The 26,442-nt window shown below is 31.9% G+C and overlaps 1 protein-coding gene across 1 annotated transcript in view; it reads right to left on the bottom strand.

Moving 5' to 3' along the window:
• Positions 1-1,216: 1,216 nt before the first annotated feature.
• The window catches only part of LOC107451684 (nitric oxide synthase, inducible-like), a 36,996-nt gene continuing 11,770 nt past the window's right edge, over positions 1,217-26,442 (bottom strand). Inside the window, exons 4-20 of the mRNA XM_016067851.4 lie at positions 25,509-25,650; positions 23,815-24,129; positions 21,758-21,859; positions 20,557-20,828; positions 18,870-19,014; positions 18,681-18,785; positions 17,699-17,757; positions 16,553-16,727; positions 14,076-14,202; positions 12,592-12,670; positions 12,343-12,512; positions 10,499-10,662; positions 8,754-8,964; positions 7,555-7,639; positions 6,181-6,466; positions 2,963-3,133; positions 1,217-1,503 (exon numbers count right to left, since the gene is read on the bottom strand). Coding sequence (XP_015923337.1) covers positions 1,441-1,503; positions 2,963-3,133; positions 6,181-6,466; positions 7,555-7,639; positions 8,754-8,964; positions 10,499-10,662; positions 12,343-12,512; positions 12,592-12,670; positions 14,076-14,202; positions 16,553-16,727; positions 17,699-17,757; positions 18,681-18,785; positions 18,870-19,014; positions 20,557-20,828; positions 21,758-21,859; positions 23,815-24,129; positions 25,509-25,650 — 2,671 coding nt within the window. The 3' untranslated portion in view covers positions 1,217-1,440. The remainder of the gene's footprint in view (positions 1,504-2,962; positions 3,134-6,180; positions 6,467-7,554; positions 7,640-8,753; positions 8,965-10,498; positions 10,663-12,342; positions 12,513-12,591; positions 12,671-14,075; positions 14,203-16,552; positions 16,728-17,698; positions 17,758-18,680; positions 18,786-18,869; positions 19,015-20,556; positions 20,829-21,757; positions 21,860-23,814; positions 24,130-25,508; positions 25,651-26,442) is intronic.

Raw genomic sequence — 26,442 nt, 5'->3', positions numbered from 1 at the left:
AATTGTGATTTATGCTCAATATGAATACCTGAAAAATATGAATATACCCAATATGAATATGAATATATATATCCTGCCGGGGTGAGCTTTGGTCTCTGTCTTGAATCTTCTGAAAAGAAGGGAACAGAACGTACTTGTTTTTATCTAAATAAGTGAGCACACGTCAGATCTTTTAATGCAAGCCAATATCATACAGGGGTCTGTCCAGACATTTTGTGAAAGGTCCTGCTTTTGTAAAATTGTGAAAAAACTATTCATAATTTGTGAATATAGCATTAGCGTTAAGTCACATTCTTGCAACCAGGGTCCTGCTTTTGTGAATTTGTGCAAATAGGGTCCTGTTATTGCAGAAATTGTTAAAACCTTTTCAAGTTTTTAAATTGTAACTAGATACAAGATTCTGCTCAACAATTGCTGCTACTAAATTAGAAATGCAACATACAAAGATTTGGTATTTAGCCTATACTGCTCAGCACAGAATATTTATTTCGGGCGAATAATAGAAGCAAAATCACTCACATTTTTAATAATTTCAATTGACGTATTTAAAATAACACAACTTAGCATTGTATTACTTTTAATATGCTAAGCATTAAGTAAACTTAACCAATTCTTAAATTTATAATAATTTATTTTAAAAATTGACAGAAATTAATTTTTATTTACATAATGGTCTATTAATTAATTTCATGAATAAATATAAATTGATCAATTATTTATTCACAAAAAAATTATGATTTAATATTAATAAGAATGTTCACACGATGTTTGTGAAAGTAGAAATATTTTCTTAGAATACTACATTTGGAATTTAAACTTAGGGAAAATTAGTTTGTCTTGAACCGTCTTTCTCTCCCCCCCCGGAATTGTTTATTCGATTAGTAAAACAATAATGAAGATAAACAAATCTGTGAAGGGTCCGTTTTTATGAAAAGATATTTAGTGAAGGGTCCGTTAACGGACCCAAATTTCTTTTCAACAGATCTTTGTCATATTAATACACAGACAAAATAAAATAAATAATAAAAATAAAAAGTAAATATTCTTAAAAATTAAACTAAACGGTTATGCTATTGAAAAATCCTAACCTTATTACTTCGAATTATATGCATTGAAAATCAAAATGAACTACAGCCATAGTAATGGAAAATATGAAATGACATTAAACTTTAAAAAATATCGCTAAACTTGCAATAACAAAAAAAAGATGAACAAACTCATTTAAATATTTTTATTTTATTTTACATTGGAGTATATAACAGGCTATCTACATACGTACATTTATTTATGTGGAAACTTATATCACAGAGTAAAATATATATAATTATTTTATACAACACACGTTTTTGATACAGTCTTTTTAAGCTTCATGTTTGAATATGAATGGTTGTTGAATCATATTCAATCAAAATTGACTTCATTATTTTGCCTTTTTTTTCTTCAGGCAATGCTGGGCTTCTTTTTCAAAACTCCAAATACATCTTCGTGATATTTTCCAGTTTCCTAAGGAAATTAAAAGAAAACTTTTGTTATTATAGTATTAATAACCTAAGCTAGTCTGAGAAGCGGGAATTTAGAAATCGTTGTGGCCATAACTACCACTGCAAATATTATATAACAAATCACTAGTATATATGTTAACTTGAATCCATCTGGAGGTACCTTTTGATAGATGAAGGTTGATATAGTCGATAATTAATTCTCCTCATCGTCCTTAATTAGCCTTATTGACATTGGGCTCATCGTTTGTTTACCCTTTCTGGTGTTTCAGGATGGGTAGCTAGATGACGAAGCTATCTGCTGCAACGTCAGAAGTTTTTTTTAAAATTTCTTTTGATAAAGAGATGTAGAAGTCAGAGGCTGAACTAGATCAGTGTTTCAATGTCCTTTAATTACCATTCCATTTATTTTACTCAGTAAAAGGTGTCTCCTTCCCAGTTTAAGCCAACAATAATAAAATGTGCTTAACAAAAATTTCAATGGGATAACTGCAAATGGCGTAGTGTGGGTACTTCGATCCCGATTGGCTGTTTGACACGTGGTATTTGTTTACGTTAGCAACTATTCCTTCCATTCTATTTCGAGTATGTCAAGCCCGTCAAGGCTGATTCTATATTCTTTCATAAATGTTTCAATTCCTTCACTATATATTTCTTACTGAACACAAAGACAGGCATGAAACCATGTAGAATAGAAACAAACTAATTATGCATCGTAGTTTCCAGGTTCACAAAACAAAAATATATCGCGCGAAGATATAAAATATATAACGTATTAAAATACACGTGTACAAATGGATTTGTCAATATTTTTTCAATATTTTAAAATATATATTCATAGCACTATTGCATTTACATTTTACAATAATTCTTGTAAAATTTATAAAATATGAAAAAGGTTCTTGAAAATCCACCGATATTAAATTATTACATAAAGGAAACTTTGTATCCATGGTGTTAATATAGCTGTCGCAATTGGATCGGAACTGTCGTCTGATGGTAAGTTGCTTGCATGTAGCCATAGAGACTAAAGCAAGAGCTCTCAAACCGGCAAATTGTACAAATTTATCGTTTACGTTAGGCAGAATAAGAAAAGACAGAACGATTGAATCTATACAAACTGAAAGAATATTATTGTTACGAACTGAATTTTGCAATAATACTTACGAATATTGATATCTACTTATTCTTATTTGTAAATATTGATTACTGCATTTTTTAAAGACGTCTCGTCCCAACTAATATGATTTTAATAAGGTCACTTTTCCGATGGAACGAACTAGCGATAGAGCTAAACACTACAAGAGTAAGTGGGTTAATAATTATTTCTGCATAAGGAAGATCGGTTGTGATTGTAGCAATAGTCTTAAATTTAACTAGAAATTTTTTTCGAGCATACCAAAAGTGAGAAATATTGAATAGTTTTTATGATTCTTTTGTAGAAAATATATAAGTGAACTCACCAAAAGATCATCAAGACTGTGTATTTTATCACTGTGTTCAAGTATCTTATTAATAGTGGCTCTCACATCGGCAGCCATCACTGCATCTCCGCAAACATAGATGTGACCATCATTCTCTAAGACATCCAGCACTATCTGGGGTTCAGCTTCCAGTTTGTGCTGCACATACTCCTGATAACATAAAAAATATAATCACATTAAAATAGTTAGGAGGAAGTTATTTTCACTGATGTATGGTAAATAGATTTCCTTTTAAAGAAAATAGAATTCGTCAATAGAATATTGCAGGCCTTAAGGCGTGGTTTCTTAGGACAAGTGCCTTATCTGGGCGTCAGCCTCAAGTTGACGTTACCCTGACGCCAACAAAATAGTGGTTTGTTAGCTCAGCGTGAGTAGTCGGTTCAACGCAGACATTATCTCGCATTGCGCATGCGTTAATAAGGTAAACAAATATTTATTTTGAATTTGTATTGATTTTATTATTGTCGACCAGGGCTTCAGAGAACAAATAATGACTTTGTCCAAGAAAAAACGCATTATAGCTGAGCTAAATGAAGAGGAAGAAGAAGCTATGTTTAATGTTTAAATCAAAATCTTGGCTGATTTCAATACTCTGTTGGATGTTGTCCGCCATTGCTTCTGTTGTTAACGTTACGTTGCAATCCAACTGCAGTTGATTCGGACGTCAGTCGTCGTTCAATCTGAGCTTTCGATGACGTATGCTGTCTAACTCACAAATTGACCAATCAGGGGTTAGCTTCAAGTTGACGTTTTGTAACTCAGATCTCTCCTAAGAAACCATGCCTTCAGCGTTTCAAGGATATTGCAAAGTAGTTTATGAAATATGGGGGGAAATGTATTAAATTCTTTCAAAGATAGAATTAAAATTTAATTTGAAAAAAGAAATACAGTAATTGGATGTATACAAATGACGTCATCTTAGGCAAATCGTGTCATTTATTGATTAAAATTCAAATCAAGTACGTACAGGTATGGCGTGGAGTACAGGTATTCAATTAAATCTGATTAGATCACATGATAAGGCATAATTACTTTACTTCTACTCGAATTGCAAATAATCAATTGACTTGTTTGGTTCATTTGAGAGAGTCACACTTACTATTAGCCAAAAATTTCTGTTTTTTTTTCTTTCAAAAAGGGATAATAAAGCTAGGAACATCATAAAATAAATAACAATAAGGTAAACAGGGTTCCCCCTGGTCTTGAAAATTTAAAAAGTGGTAACAAAAATAAAACAAATATCGATATTTTAATTTTAGGGTAACCACCACTAAAAATTGTTTTCCAAAGAAGGTATATATGCATGAAAATTTAAACCACTTAACTATAAAGTGGTACATTTAAATAAAAAAACATCTTTTAGCATTAACCTATGTTCACTACCACTATTAAAACTTTTCAAGGACCTCGGGAGCCATGGGTATACCTTTTTTTAAAAAAAAAGATGTAAAATTTTTTTAAAGTAACTTCATTAAAAATTTCGACAAAAACTAAGACAATAGCCAACATAATAATAAGCAGAAAATCGATATGGATATCCACTTTTATTATAGTTCGTTGAGAACTTAGATATTATAGTTGACAAATTTTATCTGATACTGATTCCGTAGTTATTTTCGTATAAAATAACTCCGAAGTTGTGGACGAATTTGGAAAGATTACTTTTTGCCTTAAAATTATGTTGCATTTAATTTATTTAATTATTATTCTTACTAGTTAATATGCATCTCTTAAAATTGAACTGACCAGCATCTATGAACAAATTAAGGGGATCTCAATCGATTTACTCTCATATATGTTGATATCGAAATGTCTCATATATATCGATTTACTCTCATATAATTGCCAGTTATGTATAATAATAACCGACACGTGCATTTTTAAACGAAACAAGGTTTTATAAAGTACCACCAGTAATTAATACTAATTGGTTGTACTTATATCTGTTTTAATAACTAACTGCTAACAGTTATTAATTAAGCTAACTGTTTCTACGTTGTCAAAAATAGTGTCTTTCTTGGTATTTTAATTTATTGCTTTATTGAAATTACTTGCATTTGCATAGTTTAGGCTTATAAACCTTTGTCAAGTAATTGGACAGATAAAACAATTTAGAGAAGGACATCACAAAGAATACATCCAGAGTTACTACGGAATTCGAACCCGCCACCTCCACCCTTCACACTGAGTTTATCGGGCGATACAGCTCGGCCAGGGAGGCCCCGGGTATGGTATTTTAATAAACTATAACTAAAATAAATTGACGATGTTGATTCATAAGTACGCACAGTGGGCAAGCATCCAAGGTTTCGCGGCCAAAATTAGTCTTTCGATAAAATTTGTCTCAAAATTTGGGGTTTTTTATGAGCAGGTAAATTGAATTCATAGTTGAAATTTTGAAATGCGTTAAAAATATCCCCCCCAAAAAAACCCAAAATGGCGGCTGAAATATGGAGAGCAAAAAAAATAAATAAAATAATATAGTACGTTTAAATAATTAAATATAGCAATGAAAATTTTCGTAATTTCATATTAAAAATGAAAAGCAAATTATATTTCCGAAGTAATATTACAAAATAACGCGAATTAATTACTAAATAACGCGAAAACATGAAAAAAAAACATAAATTTTGTTTTTCGGTATATTTAGTCCACCTTTGCAATATGGGCAAAATGGGGCAAGTTTTTTCGAGAGAAGAAACATCAAAGAAGACAACAAAAAAAGTTTAGCTAATTACCTCGTGAAACTCTTTGGAGATAAGTTTCGAAAGTGATTCAAACATTGTAAAATGTCAAATGATAAGATATAAACAATAAGTTTGTCAAGAGTATCAACTAATCCAACAAATTGAAAAATTGCACTATAATTTCAGACTAATTACTCTGATAAAAATGCAACAGTAAAGTGAAATTCCTATATGTATTTCTGAAATATAAATTTAAAAGTTAAATTAAAAATGTTTTTTTTTAAACATATTTTTCACTACATTGAACTCTGGTCGGTCCGAAAAGTAAATTATAATGTTTGGAATGATTATGAATACTTAATTTGGGCGATATTAAAACTGCCTACACATATTTTAGCTGAAAATATAATTTTGACTTTTGGCCAAAGATCATGGTCTTCAGGCCCACTGTGGTATGTAATGAATGTTCATTAAAAACTGATTTTGAAATCTTCAAACATTTCAACTTACTTTATCTTGTCCTGGTTCTCTTGAGAAAGCGTAAAAAACTTTCGTAATGACTCCCTTTTCAACAAGGGTAGCGATTTCTTCTGAGCACAAATTGTCCACTGTAGATTGTCGGCACCCGAAGAACAAGTACATTTTGCCAAAAGTTGTATTTGAATGATTGTCCATTGATTTGTGCTTCATGGCATCCCTTTCTAACCAGAAACTTCGGAAAGGTGCAATTCCACTTCCAGCTCCAACCATGATAAATGGTTCACTAGGAATGTCTGGCAATCGGAATCTTGGAGCACTGGAAAAAATGGCACATATGAATAAATCTTTGATGGGAAGTATATCTTGGAATCCTTAAATTAATTTGAGGTACATAACAAATAATATTAGACATAATCTTTCTTTGGTTCATCAACACTCTTTCTATTTTCTAAAAAAATATCTCGCATTATAATGTTGATAACAACAAGTTCATAAAATTCGGTAATCAATTTGTTTGATACTAATAAATCTATTGGATATAAAAAATTTATAAAAACTTTGTTGGTTCATCAACACTCGATCGATGTACAAATACAACAAGTTAATGCAATCGGCAATCGATTTGTTTGAAAAATCTATTTGATATAACCAATTGATAAATATTTCTTTGGTTCATCAACATTCTATGGGCATACAGATACAACAAATAAACAATATTTGGTAACCAATTTCTGTTAATATTCCATTAAATAGGTTACCAACATAATTACTAAACTTAAACTAATGTACTAACCATGTAAACATTTCGAAAAGTAAAAATATAGCTAATTTACAGAGTGTTTCGCTAAGATAGCCCTTAATATGCATTTTAATAATCTTTGTCAAAAATAAAGCAAAATATATACATTAGAGATAGCAAGGAAAGCGAGGAAAAACATAGGTATAATGGAAATCCGACAAATTAGAGCACAGGAGAGGAGATGAAATAAACAACAAAATATGTTTGATTGCAGAGGAAACAGAGTGGAGATGAAGGAGGATTGTTCGAAACAAGTAGATTCAAGTTTGAGCCGCCTATTAAATCTGTTTTGGTGTTTACTACATCCACCTTCCTTTACTGTAATTTGTCAGATATCGACAGCTTTTTGTTATTCCTCGCTTAAATATTAATTTGAAGCCCAATGTGTATGCTTTTTTACTATTCTTTTAGATCAGAATTCCAAAAATACATATTAAAAGGTAGTTTAACTTCCAGCAAATAAGAATACTAAAAAGAAGCAAAAAGCATTTTGTAGCATATCTGAACTCTAAAAAGTAAGATCATTGTTAATATACAAGTTAACATATAAGAATATAAAAAAACACTGTTTGCATATACGAATGTGAAAATGAAGTAACACTTACTGTCTTATATAGAAAGGAATCTCAACGTCATGAGCTTTATCCAAAAATGATGTGCACACTCCATGTTTAAGAGGTCCTTTATCATCTGAAACAAATATAATTGGTTATTACTTTTTCTTTGAAATTTTCTACTAATTACATATAAGTAGTTATTCTACTAATGGTTTTGCGCGGATAAAACATACACCCTCTGTCTCAAATTAGTAGATACATTCGAATACTTTTGGACTGATTATTGACACCGATGATTTTACGATTTTGCTTGAACATTTTTCGGAGATTTCAGGGTGTTATACTGTGTACCAACAACATTTGCTTACCAAGAGCTCCCTCTTTCCCTTCTGAAAACAAGACCAAATTAGTTTCAAAAATGCCGACCGGCCTATGTAGGGGTTAGGGAACTGGCCTTGCATCAGAAAGGTTCTGGGTTCGAATCGCGGGTAAGTTATTTTTTTCCCCTTTAATGACAGGAACTGAACTTTCGTTCTTCACCTTGGAAGAAGCCACACTGCCACAAATACCCGTTCATAGGGTGGGCCACATTCACACATCACGCACAACAGAAGACAACTTAGAGAGAAACATCCATGCCCAGAGCGGGATTCGAACCCGCAGCCATTGGTTTCGCAGTCAGGCACGCTAACCGCTCGACTACCTGTTCGGCTCGGGTAAGTTATGGATGTTCTTTTATTCTCTGTGCTATCTGCCCTTACTGTGTGAGAAACGTTGGCCTACCTAATATGGTGCCTCTGGAAAAGTGGCCAACAAATTTGCCCTTCAGATGCCTGTGTGACATAGGTCATTCCCAGGTGGGCATTGGAAAATAAAATAAAACTTTAATGGCATTTGTAACAGATCTAGATTTGACTGTAATCCCTGTGTCATCTCCAAAATAGCAAAAAATTTAAAAAAAAAATTTAAAAAATTCTAAGTTCGCATGCTCGCTCTTATAAGCCATGCTTTAATTTGAAGACTCTTCAAATAGTAATCGCAAGAAACTATGTTCAATTTTATAGCGTTATATTCATTGCGGTATTATAATTCTACTGTTGTCGATCTACTAAACTGCATCGGCAGTTATTTATTACTTTCACATGCAGCAAATAATTTCGAACGAAATTTTCGACCTAAAATGTAGCAACTAACTTGAGACGGAAGGAGTAATAAAAATGCTTATGCGAATTAAATTAAGTGCTGACCTTGAGTTCTGAAGCTGACGAGTGCGCACGTGACGTGTACTTCATGAGGTGTGGCTAGCCTGGACGAACTGATGCTGTAATATCGTGGTTGTAAGAGTGGCAATTCAGATACTAAGATTGTTGGATCCAGCTTGATGGAGGGGAATTCCTCCAGAACTTCGGCAAGATTGGGATGACGATGAGATTTCCATGCTTCATAATCATCATGAACCTATGAAAAAACAAACATATGATTTAGTGATTGCAAGAACCATTTGAGTTGATTGAGTACACTCTAACCCTTCGACGCACCGTTTTACCTTTTATTTTTTCTGACATTCCAATTGCAAGTAAACATTTATTTTGTTATTTTTTTAGTTTCAAAAAGCAGTCTAATAGTTACTAAAAAATCTGTTAGATTATCAGAATTAAATTCCTACTAAAATATAAAATATAAAGAAAAGTTTGATTTTTTTTCCATTTATATTCGAGAATTTATCAGTAATTGATTTTGTAAATTAAAGCGATTTCAAGGACGTACCAAAATGTCTGCGAAATGTCTTTCAATATTTTGGATTTGTGAGCCTTGCTTCTCTCAGATATAAATAAGTACCAATTTGAAAAAGTATTGTTTGGAAGTGAGCCGTGTTTGGAAAATTTAACCTTTAACACACGCACATACGAAAGACACCAGTGTTTCATGCTGTATTTCATAACCACCAATTACTAAAATACTAAATTCTTCACTTATTTTGACCCAAATTAATACAAAATAATTAAAAAAGGTGTTAAAAAGTATTTTTAATAAAAATTCTGCGTTAAAGGGTTGGAGAAATAATTTACAAGTTTAACCCTTTATAAAGACATTTTTTTTCTAGTACTGTTATGCTTAATTATTTTTGGGATTAATATTGATAAACAAAAATAAATTAATCTAACTTATTACCTAAAATAAATTTTATTTTTTGTGCGTAGGTGGGTGGAATTTTCAAAATTTTACCCACTGTAAAGAATAGCCTCGAACTTCTGATCTTATTCATTACAGAATTTACGCATTTTGTGATCAGAATAAGAAAACGCGATGATAAACGGTCCCATAAACTAAAGCATAACGCACAAAAGAAGAAAAAATAGCCACCCCCCACTGTTGGTGTCTCCTCTTGAACCCTCACTAACCTTTACTGTCATCCACATTATGTAAATAAAGCCCTTTATTTATATTTTTTTTGGTATTTTTTTGGCAGTTATCAGCAGATGTCCGTTCTAACCAAAATATCTTTCCACCCATATTTTAAAACTAAGGAGAAACATCTGACGGGATCTGTAGACGGGAAGTATACTTCTCACGGCCTTAAAAAGGATTAAAAAAGAAGCAAAATTTTAGAGCGTTTGATTATGCATGAGATAAGGCTCTCAATAAACCCTAATCTTTAAGCATTGTTTTCAGTATTCTATGTGTAATTCTATGTGTGTTCAGTATTCTGCCACTATGGTATAGTTTACATTAATAATGTTTATTATCTTGTTAAAAGAAGAGTCAACAAACAAACCATTGATACGAATAGTGGCAATTTGTATTACATGTTAAAACACTGCGTTTGTATATTGTTAAAGAAATCAATGGAATTCATTTTTTTTACGTTTGCAACAAAGAATTGCAACATTTTTTTTTTAAAAATTTGCAACATTATTTAAGTATTGATTCAAACAGTGGATGTTTCATTTGAAATATTTATGGAATGGAATTTTTGTTAAGTTGTTCTCACCTCAGATAATCTTTTAAGCCTAAATTTATCCCATTTGTTGCTGGCCAGTTCAGACAGAAGTCGCAAAAAGCTGCAGGTGGGTGGCGTTGTCACATCCAAATAGTGCCTAAGAAGAATTTTTAAGCTAGCTGCCGGGAGGCGAGTAAACCTTTTCCATTCTCCACCTGAAATAGATCATAGAAATTTCTGCAAAAAAACAATAGAACAAAACAAAAATTCACACGCATTTCATTGATGAACTAAATTTCTTCAGAATAAAAGCTAATTAAGTAATATTCTAACTAACTACTACTAACTACTAACTGACAGCTTGTAATTTTTCAAAGCAAAGCTTAGAGCATGCTTTATTAATCATCTCCTGCAAATGAGTTTCATATGAGGAATATATGTTTTTGCTTTATAATGTAATTCAGATTAGCATTTGGTCTGTAATTTGCACGTAGTCCTCATTTGGAGCTGAGAGCATGTTTTATTAATCATCTCCTGCAAATGAGCTTCATACGAGGAATATATGTTCTTGCTTTATAATGTAATTCAGATTCGCATTTGGTCTGTAATTTGCATGTAGTCCTCATTTGGAGCTGAGAGCATGCTTTATTAATTATCTCCTGCAAATGAGCTTCATACGAGGAATTCTTGCTTTATAATGTAATTCAGATTCGCATTTGGTATGTAATTTGCATTTAGTCCTCATTTGGAGTCTCCATTGAAACCACATTAGGTGGCAGTCCGTTCAAAATAATTTAAAAAAAATAATCTCTTTGGAAATCGATAGAGCATTCAATAACGAAGTGAAAATCCTGATAATTTTCCTTTCTTTATTTATTTTGGTGGGTATTCTAAATTGCTGGAAAGGTTGGTATTATTTTACATCTTCTTATTCCTCATAAATGAAGTATGAATATTCGGTTTGTCCATTATAATTATATAGATAAAATATACCAGGAAAGCATATTAGTTCTCACTTGGATACGAGTTTTCAATTTTCTTCACCTTAAATCACCTTTAGTTTTTGACTCTGTATGACAAAAATTTCAAAAAATATTGCACCACAATCCTGTGATGCTAAATGGGTTTGTAGCATATCTATTTATTTTTTTTAACTCAAATAAAAAATTCATGCAAGAGAAGATTGAGGAAAGTTTCGAACTGCTGTTCGTGATTCGCCTAGATTTATGCACAGTTAGTTGTCACACTACAAGACCATTGGATTGACAACTAAGTTTCCGATTTTTTTTTTAATATTTTAAATTTCAACAATTCACCCGTCTAGATTATTGAGAAGAGAATGTTTTGTTCAACCGAAATTATTTTTTTTGTAATTTAACACAATAATTAATATCTTTTGTTTTTAAAATATATAATTTTGTAATTAATATCTAGATGTAGTTTTGCAACTGACATCTAGATAATTTAGCATAATTTGTATCGTTTGCGAAGTTACATCACTTTGCGTAGGCTTGACGTATTAAATCAACAATTATTCATTGATTTTCAAGGCTCAAATTTAATCGGAAAAATTTCAGCAAATTGGCAATTTGATTTAAAAAGAAGTTAAATAATTTTTTAAAATATTGAAAGTATTCTTTTATTTTTTAAAATCCAAACAATCTGCTTTATCAAGTTAGACTAAACTGGGCCTAACATTCACGATGCAAACTAACAGCAGTTATGTAAATACCATATTCTTCGTGAAAAAATGTTATATTATGAGATGACAGCCTTTCAGTAACAGAATAGCCTTTCAGCAGTCTGGAGCATCTTTCGGCTTTCAGCATCTTATAGCCTGGAACCAAAAGTAAAAAACAAGCTAGAGAAATTTTTCAAAGAATTCGTTGCTTTACCTTTCAAATGCTCAGTTTTGAAAATGCTGTCTACGTCACAATCTAGCTGTTCTAGTATTGGATCCACTACAGATGCTGGATTAGTAGGGAATATTGCAATGTGATCACCAGGTTCATATGCTAGAATCGAGTTATTTTGAACATCAAGCTTTATGAGTAGCGTTTTACGGCTGGAAAAAAAATTGTTATGAGTTAAGTTAACTTCTTACGATCAATTGAAATTAAACATGGCTTAAAAAGTGGACTTACTCGGAAGATTCAGATTGTAAGTTCATCTTTGTTAACATTTTTGCAGTAAAAACTTGCTTGGTGTGAATTTGTGAAAGTCCTATCAAAAGAACAATTAATGTAAGTTACCGTCATCTTATGAAATATCGGCTTTCTATAGAATGCCTAGTCATTGCATAAAATACCCGATTTTTAATCGGTCATTCTAGAAAATGAATCGACAATGGGTGACATATTTAACCTATTTATTGTTAAGAGAACACTTAATGTGTTACCGCCATTTTGTCAAAAGCCAGCTTTCTAAATTTCTAATCATTACATAGAATGCATGATTTTTAACTTGTTGTTCTATAGAATACCTCGATGATGAGTGACATATCTATCAAAAGAATTTCCCGACAAAAGGTGATAAAAATATCATATTTATTGGCAAAAGAACACTTAATGCAAGCTACTCTTATTTTATGAAATGTCGGATTTCTATAGAATGTCTAGTTATTGCTTAGAATGCTTGTTTTTTTTAATGGTCATTCTATAGAATGCCCAGGCAATATGGACATATTTATCATTTCATAATTTTTGAATTTGTCATTAGTCATTTTATCAAATGTCTGGGCGATATGTGAAATATTTTACCACGTCATGCTTTGTAAGTTTGTCATTAGACATTCTACAGAATGCATAGGGAATGTGTGATTTATTTATCATTTCATATTTTGTTGATCTGTCCTTTTTAAAATTAAATATAAAAATTAAAAATTTATCATTTTATTTTTTGTCGACGCGTTTCAGGCTAACAATACAATGAGAAAACCAGAATTCTGAAGAGAATATAGTAAAAACACGAAAATTAGTAAAAAATTCAATTTTGGATTTTTTTATTTTTTCAAAACAGCCAAAAAGCTCGTAACTTTTTGAGAAAAATTGTCAACCAAACTATTTGTATTACACTTGTTTTTACTAAAGCAATTGCGAAATGAAAATAAATAAATTGATAAATAAATAAATGGTTTAAGCTTTTCATTGTGAAACTATGAAACTTGTTTTAGCTTCAGATATAAAATAAAAAAATTAAAAAATACATGCTTAAAAATGACCTTATTACTAACTAAAAGCTGAAACCGCAAAACAAAATAATTATGGTAAACTTACGACAAGTATATGATGTATTTTTAGAACCATCTCTAAATAGGTAAGGTAAGTTACCTATTTACAGATGGTTCTAAATCTAAATAATTAGACTCTAATTATAATTAGTACCACATTATTTTAAGAGTCATTTACTTTTCTTAAACATTATTTGAATAATAATAATAAAAGAATTATTAATTTTTTTAGAGTTTCAAACCATCTACTTTGAATTTAAGAATTCGATTCCATTGAATTGAAAAGTTACCTCGTTTAACTTTAAAACTCTTTTAAATATTCTTAATTATAAGCTTTTTTTCAATAATTTCATACAAAAAAATAATGATAGGATTTGAATGATAATATATTTTTTTTACCTGACAAAACATTCACTTTATTTTTAATAGGTATCATTCTAAACTGTCCTGGTTTCCAGGTGGAACTATTAATGCTTTCAAGCATCATTTCTTCATCAATTGGTATGCCAAAATCTTCACATGATGCCTAAATTAATAATATTTTTTTATACATCAAAAAATTGGAAATAAACTTTTAAAATTAGAAGCTTTAAAATTTTTAAGAAACAAAGTAAGAAGAAAAGTTTAGAGGTGAGTGGGAATTAAAAGTTTTACTTAGTAAATTTACATCAATTATTATATATTCATCAATTATTACATATTGATATGCATCAAGTACTTCTGCCCAACTGTCGCAAGTTGAACCATTGATATTTTCAAGCATCTTTTTTTCAATTATAATTGGTAAGTGAAATAGTTTTTGGAAATATAGATTTTTTTGTAGTTTTGATGTGTGAAAGTGTCAGTAGTAACGTTTCTCAATCTGGGGATCAGATTTTTTAAAAAAATTTTATAACTGGCGTTGAACAGCCTACCCAGTTCTGAGTTCACGGCAGTCAATGTTCAATTAAGTAGCCTTGTAATTTTGGACCCAATCTAGAAGACAATTGAACTCCTAGATCGAGTATTGGGAGAAATTTGTCTTTACTTTTTGGTGGAACTAACCCGCATTTGCGTTACATCGAGAGGAAAACTCCCGTTTTTATCCCGACGGTAAGGGGAATCTAACCCATGATTCTTCTACCACTGAAGATATTTTACGTCAGCACTGTGATTGGTGCAAGCCGAATGCGGAATTCGTATCGACCAGTCATCGCTGTTGTTCGAACCCGGTTCGAGAACGCTCTATCCCCTGAGCCATCACGATTTTTAGCCGTAGTTAGAAAAATATGGTTCCAATGGTTTAGACAGGAAAGTGATTAAGCGTTTTGATCCATTTAATGACAATTTCAATCTTTGCGTATTACGCCCTATCTCCGATACTAATGAAGTGAATTAAAAAAATTCACGCACGCAATTGTAAAACCTGTCTATCTAAAGACAAGTCCAGGTTTATAGTTATTTCTTTTATAACTTTCATTATTTGTTGACAAACCTCTGAATCAAGCATTGGGACAAACTAGCCTTCGTGAAGGACTTTTTGATGGAACTAACGGATAATTTGTGCAAACGGAAAGGAAAACCACGAAAACGTTCCATGGTTAATACAACTACAAAGAGATTCTAACCCATGATCCGGTTAATCCTGAGGATATTTTTTTGTCAGCACTGCGGTTGGTATGAGCCGGGAGCAGAATTCTTATCAACCAGCCAACGCTGGGATTCGAACGTGGTTCACCTCATTCGGAGGCGAATGCTCTATCTCCTGAGCCACCGTGGGCTTTGGGGATAGCATTGGCCAATCAGAGGTTCATGAAATTAAAAGTAACATACCCGTTTTCTTAAACTCAAGAGAAAAAAATATATCTTAAAGAAATTACCGCATAAGTTATTGTTCCATCACTGATTTCGGTCTTGCTATCTATCTAATTAATCTATCTAATTGGTTGTGTAAGTGGCCCAATAAAAATTTGTCCATACCGTCAATGCTCCATGAAGCGTATGGACGTTTGCTCCATTCTTGAAATAAATAAAAGCAAATTGTTTTCAAGCAATAACAGACGATTACTATTTTATCTCTTCCACAGATGAAAAACTTCTTTTTTCAAAAGTAAGATGTGGCAAAATTATTTGTGTGTTATAAGAATGTCTTACAGGGGCTTCAGTGACTAAACCTCTAAAGTCACTTCCACGGGCGAGCAAGAACTTGTCTAAAAGATGATAAATAAGAAATGATAGTCCTTACTGCTTCATCCAAAAATTTCTCTCAATTTTTTATGTTTTGAATAATTCCGGGAAAGGGGAGGGCGTAGAGTTCTCTTTCATTTTTTAAAAGGTTGCAGAACCAAAAAAGTTGAGAAATACTGGTCTAAATAAGGTATTATGTATTTCAATAATATTTATTTCTAAGGTAATTATTTAATTAAGGTTCATTGTGTTATTTCATAATCGGTGCATCGCAATTTTCAACTAAAATTAAGCTTATAGAGATGAACAAGACATCTGTGAATCTCAAATAGATTAATGATCAAATCGACCTGTATAAATCAAATGAGTGAAAGTATAAGGGGAGATATTTTTGTCAGGCTAATCATTGCCTGAAATTTCTTTTTCTTTTTTTAAATTTATAACTCAGGATTTTTTATTGCTGTCTTATTCATATATGTTCAATTGGCCTCGTAAAAAGTTGAATGCAGTTTCTTTTTTTTTTCTCACGTTAAACACTTTCAATATTTTATGCTTTTTGCATTTAGCATTTTTGTAAAAATGCTTGAAAGCAGAAATTAAGTGAGAGAATATTATGAAAAGACGTATTTTTTATATTGAATATTAACTGTAATATTAACTTATTACGGTAGAAAGCTTTAATTGTTTTCAAAAAATAAACCAGATCTCACTTTGTAAGCTTTTGGCAACCATTCCTTGAAGACATGTTCTTGTCCTCCTAACTCATCTCCCATCTCTACAGGCATCAATCTTTTAGCTCCAATTTCCGATAGGCATTTGTCCAAATCTTTACCAAATTGGCAAAAATGTGGATATTGACTCGATCCCAAAGCAAATACTGCATACCTAATCAGAATAAATAAATCGGCATATATATATATATATATATATATATATAGCAACAACTGGTAGCGAGCATAGTAGCCGCTTCATTTTGAGTCTGCAGCCCACACTCATAACTTTGAAGTCAACCAAGAAGACAGAGGAACACTCTTGGATTTGACATTAGAACAAACTTGTTTTCGTGAGGCATACCCAGGATGTCAACAGGTCACAAAAAGTTTCGTGACCTTTATTCTACAGTTCTCACGGTTTATTATTGTTCCGCGGTTCATTCCCTATCACTCGAACCTTCATTCGATGGTTTTTCAGGATTTTTTTCCTAAATTTTAGGACGCAATTTCTCTAATGAATCCGAAGTTATGGAATAGGAATTGGCTTTGTAAAAGGAAGTGGTAATTGACATCTCAAACAAAACAATCTCAAACTAAAATCTTTCTTTGTGGTAAACTAAAATATATTTTTACTTGAGATTCCCGTCGATACTACACATACAGAGTATACCTAAAATAGGGCAAACTTTCCTTTTTTCTTGGCGTAAATGTAGTTGCAAAAACATGGCCTTAGTAGCCCATTTGTTCAGAACAAATGGCTTACGATAGTTACATAAATTTTTTTTATAAAACATCAGATTTTATTTTAGTTTTAAAAAATTAATTTTTATAAAAATAATTTCAAATATTAAAAAAAAAGCAACTTGCTATTTTTGGGTCATTTAGTTCAAAACTTTACAGAGATTAGTTGAGCATTTTTCCTTACACGTGTACTAAATTTCAAGACGTAAAGAGAATACGGGTAAATTTTTACAATATTTACTTGGAAAAGGAAGATAAAAAGTCAACGATCATATTATGATGAAAATACCATTCTCGTCTAATCCTATAAGTATATCGTAAATGTGTACAAAAATTAATATTTACAGTATCCCGTATCTAAATATAATTTCTCTTTAATAATTGTCTAAGTTATTTACTTACCTTAAATTTTGTAGCTTGTGGCCTTTTGCTTTCAAACCATATAAAGCTTTCCAAAAGGTCTGTAAATGAAATATAATTAAAATTCGCAAATATAATAATATAATTAGCAATTATGATAATAATAATAAAAATAGTCACTTCTTGAGAAATCATAAAAAGCGCAATTAATCTGGAAGTGGGTCTTTAATGTTTTGGGGGTATTTTTCCCATTATGTTTTAAATGAAGTAACCACTAATATGATCCAGCTTCTACATCTTAACTTTCTAAATGACCATTTATGTGTTGCTTCGCAGTAAAAATTTTCAATATGAGTATGCTGTTGCTACGCTGATTTTTAAAAAGGGAAAAAAAGTCATACTTGCAGGAATAATATATGAATGGTTTAATGAAACAATCACACACCTCATTACATTTATATTGGTCAGGAAAATCCTTGCAAATTATCCTTGCAATTAGGTGGATTTACATGATCCTTAACGATTGGCTAAATTTGGAAGTGACACACCAGCAAAAGCTTGTTTATTTATTTACTAATATATGTATATATTAGTAAATAAATGCTAATATATGAATGTATTACTAATATAAGTCAAACAGTCTCACAGCAGCCTGATGTGGGGCAGGGGGGTCATGGAGTTTACGGTTCCATAATTTCGTGATCAATGGAATGATTGTTTCAATGTGGTCTGCACTGCGCACAGACTGCCTTTACTTCCCAGACAAACTGGTATCTATCGATCTGAAGTTCGGTGGGCTTCAAGCCATAACTGGGAATTGAACCACAGTTCTTCACTTCCTCAGCCTAGTGCCTTAACCACTGACTCATGGCGGCTTTATTACATGATAGAGCCGCCAATCAGGATTTTCATGTTTTCTCAAAGGTGAACTATATTTTGTTTGGAGAGCTTATATTTGAGACATAATTTATTTAAAACAAGTTAAAAATTTATTAAGAAATTGAGAAAAATCTGTATTTCTTACCTTTCCATTGTCTGGAGGTTCACCACTTCCGAATGTACTTGACACAAATGCAACGAATTGTTCAGATGAGATTTTTTCGAAATCGTAATCTTCCATGCATATAACCTGAAAAATAAAGCAAAGGTGATAAGCAACAATTCTTGATGAATCTTAATCAGAAATGCTCAAAGTTGGTGGTGAAATAATTACTTGAGTGTTAAAAGAGGCCTGCAACATTTGTCCGAGTTTCTTTGCGAACGTCTCCGATTTGCCAGTTTCGGTAGCGTATAGAATTGTTGCCTGTGTCCGACTCGATTTCACTTTGTTGATCATTCTTATGCAAATCTGTACGGCTCTGTAAATAAATTACAAGAAATATTTATTTGGTATCATTCTTTTCACATATATTTTTCAACAATCAATAACTGTAGAGTATAATGAATTATTCCCAAATGTTGTCAATACCGTGTAGCATATACTGTTAACACCATGTAGTACCATGTAGCATAAAGATTTGTCTTAGATCATAGACCGAAATCAGACCTTTTCCAAAAAAATTTCGTTTTCTAAAAATCGCTCTACTTAGAAAGATTTTTACTAAGATCTTCAAACACAAAAAGTTTGCTCATGTATATTAACGAACACTTTCAGAACGGTTGTTTTTATGCTTTCAAATTAATTGCTAAATATTATATAATTGAAAGAATATATGTTTATACTGATTTTATTAATTTTAATATAATCTGTCTAATGTCTTGAAACTAGCACTAAATAAATCTTAGCAAATATGCACTGATTTATCTTAATTTCACACATTTGGTTAGCTTATTATATTCATTGAATGCTATCAAAAAATCTTACTGACTGCCCTGATAGTTTACCCGCAATTCTGCGCTATGAAATACATAATATCACATAATAATCATACTGTCATATGATGATATTTTATCCAAGAGAATTGTTCAGAATCTTTTTTAATATTATCACGTAATAATCATATTATCATATGATATTTTATCCAAGAGAATCACTCAGAATCTCTTTTAATAGTATCACATAATAATCATATTATCATATGATGATATTTTATCCAAGGGAATAGGCCTCAGCACGGGTTAAGGTAAAATTTGATCCTTTACTAGTCCAAACGTAATGACATCTTTCCAAATCCCCCACGGCGCATTTTAGTAGCCTGAACATAGTGACATATTTCTAAATTACCTCCACTGCGCAGTTTACGATCGTTAAGTTGCTCTACTAAATTGATCTGTGCTGAAGCCTTCTCTCTTGTGGAGGTGTTGGCCCAACGCCAAGGAAACTGGAAAGAGTACGGTAGATCTTGGCCTGTCATGGGATGTCGCGCCACTGAGTTTAGTTTATGTTATGTTGATAAGTGGTTATGTTATATGTTAATGTTGATAAGTGTTGATATGTTATGTTTACTGAGTCTTTCATCAATTTGTAATGCTAACATGAATGGTTTATTTTGGCGCAAGATGGATCTTAGAGTAAGAATACGAAAAAAATCTTAAAATCTTCAGGCATGAAGAAATGGAGGATTCAAAAGTAAATGATAATAACTTTACTTTCATTTAGCAAAACGAAACTGCACATAAAAAATCGGTATTAACAAAAATCAAACGAGATTATGGGACATATTTTTACAACAAATACACAGATTGTGAACTACTTTATTCCATGGTCCAATTACTTTAGAAGCATTTTGCACAATTCTTACGAGGTAAGAACATCACATTTCCGGATGTATATCATAGCGCCATTTTGCAGATAAAACGTTCATAAAATTTTTTTTAAAAATAATTCTGCGAAGTTTATACAAATTCTGAGAAATTATGATAGATAATTAAAATATCTATTTATTATTTAATGCACTTACTTGGCCACACTTCGGAACCTAAATTTTAATTTGACTTTATCATTCACAGGCCATTTGTAAGTGACCCAGGCCTTCTCTTGGTACTCATAGCTCGGCTTCAAATTGTAGGTGATCATTTCTTGATGGAATACAGGAGTTGCCGAACCACTAATTGGTGGTACTATCCACACCCAATCTGCTGGACAGCCTCCTCGAAGTTTTTGTTCCGTTTCCATATGTTTCATAAATGTTTCTGCAGCAGTATGGTGATCAACAATAGTTACTTTATTTTTCTGAAATAAAAAATAAAAAACACTTGAAAATTTAGCTTGAATTGAAAAGTTATTAAAACTATAATATGAAATATTTTAAGCAATCCAATATATTGCATTTTTTGCAAAGTATAATCTATATCTACTTATAATTGCTATTTGTACTGAATAGTAAAATATTGTTTCGAATAATTCAAACTTTGGTCTTTTTATAATGCATAATCTTGTATCTACTAATAATTACTATTTGTACTGAATAGTAAAATATTATTTAATTCAAACTTTTGCATCTTTGTAATGCATAACCCATACCCACTAATGTTTTTGTTGTTGTTTCTAATGCCACTTGCCACACGGGCAAGTCTACTTGGTGAAACCGAGCAAATTTAAGGCAGAGTGTGCGATTCTTGTTTTTCAGTGGCGCCATCTATGTCCAAGAATTCGACTTCCATACGTCGCACCCGTTCATAGGGCGGACCCATTCATGCATCCATTCATTCATCCACAGATTGTAATTTTGACCTGAATCAGAGAACGATCGATCTCCAATCCAGTACCCCCAGAGGTATTGATTTGTTATGGGAACATGGAGGACTTTTGCGACTCGACAGATTTAACGTGCATCAGTCACGTCTTCGGCCGGCGGGTTTCGAACCCACGAACTCCCGGACATGGACCCAGCGCCCTACCGATATCTACTAATAATTGCTATTTGTACTGAATAGTAAAATATTAAAATAATTCAAACTTTGGTTCTTTCATAGTGATCTATATCTACTAAAAATTGCTATTTGTACTGAAAAGTAAATTATTATTTCAAGTAATTCAAACTCTAGTATTTTTATAATGCATAATCTATATCGACTAATAATTGCTATTTGCACTTGTAAAATTATGTTTAAGACGAAATGTTGAAAGTAAAACGAATAATTCAAAAAAGTTTTGCTTACTTGAAAAGAATATAATACTGCCAGCGTCGTTTCAAGCAAAGCCATATCTTTCCACAGAGTTGTCGGTGTTCTTGTGTCCAAACCTAATTTCTCTGCCACTTCCTGAAAATTATTTATATAGTTAACAAGTGTAAATTTCTTTCAGTGTAAATTTTGCTGTTAATCAATTAGATGTAAAGAAACTTATGTATTGTTGATATATATATCACAAAAAACAAATGCTTATTATGTTGAGCGATTCGTAATTTTGTGCAGAGATACGGAGACGCCAATTAAAGATTAAAAGGATTACTTTCGCTCGAAAGATTCAGATGCTTTATAAAGAGCCGTTATCAAAAGTCAATTAATTGCCTTTGAGTTATGGAGTAAACTAGGTCAATCAATTCCGCCAAATTAATAGAACATAAGAACCTTTTTTAATAGTGTAAAAAAAACAAAGAAAAAAAGCTAAATGTTAAGAAAATATTACGAAATAGGTCATGATTAGCAATTTCCAAAACGGAATCTCTCTGGAATGTTTAAGATAGACATAGCAGAATTAAAAAAAAATAAAAAGAAAGTAATTTCGATTTATACTTAAAGAAATTTAAAAAACAAAAAATACAAACCGAGATGGCTTTAAAGCTATTCGCTTCATATGTAAATAAACATTCCAATTTGTTGAAAATGTTTTGCTATAGATATAACACACAAAAATAATTCTGTCAAAATATTTGAAGTTAACAAGATTCCACTTATCATTATATTTCATGGTACGCTTAATTTCAAATAATTATCAAAAGAATAGTAAAATTTAGGAGCTTAATGGTGTAAGGGTTTAAAAAGACGTTTTTGATAAGATTTCTTGGGGGAATGATCTCATTTTAATTATATTTAAATTTACGATATTCAATTATTTTTATAAATTCTTAAAGCAGATCACAGTAGATAAAAGTTTAAAGCAACATTTGTTTTACTGTTTTTCGAAGCGGAAGAGGTTTCAAGGACATTAGGGAATAAAGTGTTGACAAAAATCTTAAAAAGTCTCTCCTTTATCTACATACTTGCTGGAAATACGTTCGATAGCATGTAATACCTCATCAGATTACGGTCATATTGTATTCTTAGTCACGCAACGGGATGACATCAAAAATGTTCAATGCAACTAAAGTGTGTCCCATATTTTACACAAGATTATATCGATTTCATGAGTTGATGAGATTATAACTACAGTGTTATTCATAATACCCTCCGGGGTTTCGAAGCGTTATAGTAAAAAAACGAAGAAGAATATGGCAAAAAAGAACATATGAAATTATTCCGAAAGTATTCAAGTTTTAATTTAAGCAGTTGCCGGTAGATGGCAGTAACATGCACCACTGAAGACAGTTGTAGTAAAGAAAAATGGCGTTTACAGGTGGAGGGAATTAGGAATAACCCTGTATTTTCAATGATATCTATTTTTTTATTGAAACATAAAATACGTATGATAGGGTAAGATATAGAATAACAGATCAAGGAAATGCCTTTCATGGCTTTGCTGGCAGATACGCACTTTTTTTCTTAAAATTTTTCAGTAACAATTTGCATAAATGTGGCTGAATTTCGTTGTTGAAACATCGAATTGCCTCCATCACGTATCATGTATTGTGCATACGTATACAATACATGAAAATCGTATTATCATAACGAAAGTAATTCGAACTGTTTCATTTTTTATTTCGCTAATTGTAGAAATTTGAATACCAAACGCTGAATTGCTAACTTTCGCCCATTCAAAAAATGATTACGTTTAAAGTTAAACGTAAATCAAAGTGAATGCAGATTGCTATATAGAAAGATTTAAAGAAAAAAAACTTCTCTCTAAAAAAATTAGAAAATCAATATGTCTCCAAATTTGCATATCTAATACCTCCATAATGAAATGAAGAATTCAGAGATTCAAAACAAAAAAAATTAACCTTATCATTTTAAAACTAACTCGAATTTACCAAAATGTCTTTAGAATCCTCATTTGTACAATTTGCCAATTACAGTATGACAAAAAGGCCAAAATTTATAAAAAAGAATAATTTTACCTCCATCATGTTAAATCTGTACGGATCACACAAGTTTCTGGCTCCAATTTCTGTTGCCATGTACCAGCCATTAAAAGGAGCTGCCGTAAACTGTATACCTCCAATGTCCAGCATCATATCTGCCACTGCTGGAACAGCGTACCATTTTATGTCAAGTTCTTCAAACCACTTATATTTAGGATGCTCCAGTTTCACCATTAAAATCAATTCCTCTGGTACTTCATAATACTTTACACCTTCATTTGGTGCTGACACAACCCACGGCAAGATATCGAATCTTCCTCCTTTACCTCTCCATCCTAATCTTTGGCAAATCTGCAAGAAGAAAAACAATTCGAATAACAGAATTAAAATTCTTCCCTGAAAGGAAGTAAAAAATTTTTTTTTCCCAATGCCCACCTGTGTTATCATCCGTCAATTCAGGCATTTTCAGGGCGATTTTGTTGACCTCTCTTTCAGGGGCACCATATTAGGTGGGTCAACATCACTCCCACAGTGCAGACAGATAGTACAGAGAAGGAAAAATCATCCATGCCTTGCCCGGGATTCGAACCCAGAACCTTTCTGATGCAAAGACAGTTCCCTGCCCCCTACACAGGCCGGTCGGTAAAAGTAAGAAATAAAGCTAGTATTTTCAGCTTTGCCAAGCACTTCGATCAAGTAATTTTATTTTGAGGAAATTTTATGATACATTATTTCAAACGGATAAAGATTATAAAAAAAAAGATGTTCTATTATTTACAATCGTGGGTAAAATTATAGATCAGTAGCTTTTTTGGATATTTTAGCACATTGCATCAATTTAGAATTCAGGTAGATTTAGTACATTGCATCACTTCAATAGATTTAGAATTTGTGTAGATTTAGCATATTGCATTAATTGCGTAGATTTAGCACATGGCATCAATTTTGTTACCTCACCTATTGATTGTATCAGACGCATTCGAGTTCTACTGATAAACATCCTCATCTCGTTTATCGCTAGCTATTTCGTTTATTAGCAGCGGCCAATACTGCTGAGCAGTTATTGAACGAGCTTTCACCAATCATAGTTGTAAAAAGGACAGAAACAGTGTCCTCACATAATGTTGGCTTATACAAACTTGAAATGGGCATGAGAATACACATGATCGAGGCAGCTGTTTATCCAACTTTAAGCCTGGTCGGTAGGGTGCTGGGCCCATGTCCAAGGGTTCGTGAGTTCGAACCCCGCCGGCCGAAGACTCCCCGTGTAGTAAAATGGTGACTGATGCAAGTTAAATCTGTCAAGTAGCAAAGTCCTCCATGTTCCCATAACAAATCCAAACCTCTGGGGGTACTGAATTGGAGATTGATCGTTCTCTGATTTAGGTCAAAATTACGATTTGTGGATGAATGAATGGATGTATGAATAATAATATACCCTATAAACGAGCATGATGTAATGGGTGTGGCATAAGTCGAATTCTTGGCCATAGATGGCGCCACTGGAAAATACGAACAATCGCACCCCTCTGCCTTAACAGGCATACGAAAGCAAGCAAACAAGCAAGAGAATTTTACAATTTCGGGTAATACACGAATATGAAGACATGATAAGCGCCTTTTAATTTGGCAACAAGTAAATAAAACGCAATTTGAGCAACAACAACAAAAAAGTTCACCAATTTTTGCCAAGTGGCATTTCTAAAAATATTTTTTCCGTTTTTTCTTACCCTTGTTAGCTGAACTCTTCCAGGATCTCCTATGACACTCCCATCGGGTTGGAGATATCCAGCGTAGTTGATGAGTTGGGGATTCCACACTCGAAAGTCTTCTCTTCCTTCTACTCTCGGTGGAAAGAGTGTGATCGCTGACCTTTGAAAAAATAACAGCACAATCATATTATTACTGCAAAGTTTAAACACTTGATTAGTAGGTGTTTTAATATGACAAATTCAGTAGCATTTTTTTTAAATATAACAAACGCAGAACCTGTAACTTGAGATTTGAATTATAATTGCTCAATATTCAGCATAATCAACGTTTAATTTCAGCAAATGAGTCTAAGGACTTTAGCTTATTAATAACTTTTTGAAAACGGCCACTTGAATAACTATTCTTTAAACGCATTTTGTATTTTTTATTATAAGGTAAATAAAATCACTGAAAAAATATTGATGTTCACTTAGAATGCAGAAATTAATGGTGATAGAATAAATTGAAAAATGAATAATAAAAAAAAGAACAAAACTTAATCCTTGACAAAATAGCAATTCTTGTTAAACAAAACAAAAACCTAAACAAAATAGAAATCCTTGCTACTTGGTGATAGAATTTATTTAATATTTTTCTTTTTTATAATTTGCACTAATATATGCATGTATGCGGGAGTGATAGTACATTCGCGTGAAGACTTAATGTCGAATCAAAATATAATGTCTTGCAAATTTAGGTTTTTTCCTTTCTGAGTAATCTAGAATAATTTATAACCATTTATGAATCATAAATTTCGTGGATCCCTTTAAATATTATCTTTCGACGCTTAAAATCCCTGATTTTTACCTACATATTTGGAATAAATATGAAGACAGTTTTTTTTTTCTATTTTTTCTTTCCAGTTTCATACTATTGTTAAAATTTTTATACTTTATTTAACAATAATAGTGG

This window comes from Parasteatoda tepidariorum, chromosome 4, assembly GCF_043381705.1.
Source record: "Parasteatoda tepidariorum isolate YZ-2023 chromosome 4, CAS_Ptep_4.0, whole genome shotgun sequence".
NCBI classification, from domain to species: domain Eukaryota; kingdom Metazoa; phylum Arthropoda; class Arachnida; order Araneae; family Theridiidae; genus Parasteatoda; species Parasteatoda tepidariorum.
Note: the sequence above shows the minus strand (reverse complement) of the source record. Positions and strands in the feature narration are given on the sequence as shown.